This window comes from Entelurus aequoreus, linkage group LG01 (assembly GCF_033978785.1).
Source record: "Entelurus aequoreus isolate RoL-2023_Sb linkage group LG01, RoL_Eaeq_v1.1, whole genome shotgun sequence".
Taxonomy (NCBI): Eukaryota; Metazoa; Chordata; class Actinopteri; order Syngnathiformes; family Syngnathidae; genus Entelurus; species Entelurus aequoreus.
Window position 1 is genome coordinate 101035327 of NC_084731.1, and position 3271 is coordinate 101038597.

The window sequence follows — 3271 nt, forward strand, 5'->3', positions numbered from 1 at the left end:
GACTCAACATTTCATTTTGTTTATGTTAGGACTCAATATTTCATTTTGTTTACTTTAGGACTCAACATTTCATTTTGTTTACTTTAGGACTCAACATTTCATTTTGTTTACTTTAGGACTCAACATTTCATTTTGTTTACGTTAGGACTCAACATTTCATTTTGTTTACTTTAGGACTCAACATTTCATTTTGTTTACTTTAGGACTCAACATTTCATTTTGTTTACGTTAGGACTCAACATTTCATTTTGTTTACTTTAGGACTCAACATTTCATTTTGTTTACTTTAGGACTCAACATTTCATTTTGTTTACTTTAGGACTCAACATTTCATTTTGTTTACGTTAGGACTCAACATTTCATTTTGTTTACTTTAGGACTCAACATTTCATTTTGTTTACTTTAGGACTCAACATTTCTAACATTTCATTTTGTTTGTGTTAGGACTCAACATTTCATTTTGTTTACTTTAGGACTCAACATTTCATTTTGTTTACTTTAGGACTCAACATTTCATTTTGTTTACTTTAGGACTCAACATTTCTAACATTTCATTTTGTTTGTGTTAGGACTCAACATTTCCATATGAAAGCCTTTTCGTAACGTTTCCAGGCACAACTACACCGGGCTTCACTTCCTGTCCGTCACTTTAGGGGGTCCCCTGCTGCAGTGAGGCATGATGGGTAGCGGGAGTCAGTGTAATCCGTTGGGCGTAAACGGCGACATGCGGTCCAGGCTGATGACGGCCCGGCAGTCCTCCGGGTCGCACACGGAGTCGCTGGCGTGGTCGTCGTTGACGGAGAACTGCGAGATCCGGTCGAAGGTCTCCTCGCGGTCCAGACACTCCACCACGTTGGGGATCATGTTGACGTAGGCGTTGGCCACGTCCTTGTGGAAGATGGTGTCCTGGTTGTAGGACACCAGCTCGTTGCTGATGTTCACCGTTTCCACCGGCGTGCCGGAGCAGAAGTGGCGGCAGCCCAGCAGGCCGGCGAAGGCCTTCCGGAAGTCGGCGTTGAAGGCGTAGATGACGGGGTTGAGCGAGGAGTTGGTCCAGCCGAACCAGACGAAGACGTCGAAGGTGGTCTCGCTGACGCAGGGCAGGCCGGCGTGGCGGTCGCTGGGCGGGCGCTCACAGAAGGGCACCATGCAGTTGAGCACGAAGAAGGGCAGCCAGCAGCACACGAACACGCCCACGATGACGGAGAGGGTCTTGAAGACTTTGGTCTCCCGCCGGATGGAGGTCTTCAGGGTGTTGTGGTGCTGGCACTCCACCCGCTCGCTCCTGCAACTCTGCGCGTGTTCCGCCGCTCTCTCCAGCGAGGCGATTCTGCGGATCTGGATCTGCGCGATGCGGTAGATCCGCGTGTAGGTGACGATCATGATGGCCACGGGGATGTAGAAGCTGACCAAGGACGAGGAGATGGCGTACTCGCGGCTCAGGCTGGAGTCGCAGCTCTCGGAGGAGGAGTTGAGCGTCCCGGACGCCGCTCGGTGCCAGTTGAGCTGCACGGGGATGAAGGAGATGAGCAGCGACAAAGTCCAGGTGACGGCGATCATGACGAAGGCCACTCTCTCCGTCATCTTGCGCTCGTAGCGGAAGGGGCTGGAAATGGCCCAGTAGCGGTCCACGCTGATGACGCACAGGTTGAGGATGGACGCCGTGGAACACATGATGTCGAACGCCACCCACACGCTGCAGAAGGTGCCGAAGGGCCAGTAGCCCGCCACTTCCGCCACGGCCTTCCACGGCATGACCAGCACGGCCACCAAGAGGTCGGACAGCGCCAGCGACACGATGAAGATGTTGGTGACTTTGGCGCGCAGGTGGCGTGTGCGCAGCACGGCGGAGCACACCAGGATGTTGCCCAGCAGCGTCCACAGGATGAGGAGGAACAGGAGGCATCCCGTCACGGCGCGCGACGCCACGTCACGCCCGTTGTCGCCCGTCGCCGCCGAGCCGCTGCTGTTCCACATCGGCGCGGAGTCGCTCGCCTCCTGCGCGGAAATCAGATACTTGGCCGGGTTCTCCTGCGCGGAGGTCAAATACTTGGCCGGGTTCTCCTGCGCAGAGATCAGATACTTGACCAGGTTCTCCTGCGCGGAGGTCAAATACTTGGCCGGGTTCTCCTGCGCGGAGGTCAAATACTTGGCCGGGCTCTCCATGCGCGCGCGCCGCCGCCGCGCCGCACGCCGCGGGATCACCGCATCGCTCCCGGGGAAAGTCAGCGAAAACTGCGCGCATCGTCGAGCGGCGCGCTCATGTCGCAGCCTGCGCGTGGTCCTGTGACGACCACCCGCGCGCGCGTGGAAGGAGGGATTCCCGCGCGCTCGACTGCCAGGTGCGTTCACGCCGCGTTACGCACTGCGTGAGAAGAGCGGAGTGCGGACGTCCCGCGGCTCGTCCGGGATGCGAGCTCGCCGACGCCGACGCGGCAAAAAGCGGAGAAATGCTTGAAAAAGAAAAAGATGTCAGAAAAGCGCGCGTGTCCATTTTGTGACGCAGGGAGCTGTCCGGGGTGCTGGACGCGTCACGGCGCGCGCTCTGGGTCGTCCACGACCGCGACTCTTCACGGCGGCCAAACAACTTGTTGCCATTTTGGAAAGAAGAAAGTGGCGCAGGTGAGTCACGTGACTCTGCGGCACGTCACGGCTATTTTTAGCGCGGGCTGCGTGACTGTCCAATCGGTCTGACGTGACGTCACAACAATGCCAAATTCTTGGGGTAAAGCCTTGACATGCCACACGCACGCGCGTGCACGTGCACACACACTTCAAAAGTGCTATATGTGATACTTTTTTTTTACCTTGTTTTTAAACAATGAAACCCACCTGTGCCAATCATTCTTCACCACCCAGTGCTAATAATACTTCACCACCCAGTGCTAGTAATACTTCACCACCCAGTGCTAATAATACTTCACCACCCAGTGCTAATAATACTTCACCACCCAGTGCTAATAATACTTCACCACCCAGTGCTAATAATACTTCACCACCCAGTGCTAATAATACTTCACCACCCAGTGCTAATAATACTTCACCACCCAGTGCTAGTAATACTTCACCACCCAGTGCTAATAATACTTCACCACCCAGTGCTAATAATACTTCACCACCCAGTGCTAATAATACTTCACCACCCAGTGCTAATAATACTTCACCACCCAGTGCTAATAATACTTCACCACCCAGTGCTAATAATACTTCACCCAGTCACTGTGGAAAAAAGAAAAGCTCACTGCAAGTTTGCAAAAAAGAGCTGACAAAA

At 53.4% G+C, this 3271-nt stretch overlaps 1 protein-coding gene across 1 annotated transcript; it reads right to left on the bottom strand.

The window, feature by feature from the left end:
• Positions 1-425: 425 nt before the first annotated feature.
• On the bottom strand, positions 426-2166 carry LOC133650591 (D(1B) dopamine receptor-like). The gene has a single exon (XM_062048044.1). The coding sequence runs from the start codon at positions 2164-2166 to the stop codon at positions 694-696; it is 1473 nt and encodes a 490-aa protein (XP_061904028.1). The 3' UTR covers positions 426-693.
• Positions 2167-3271: the final 1105 nt, after the last annotated feature.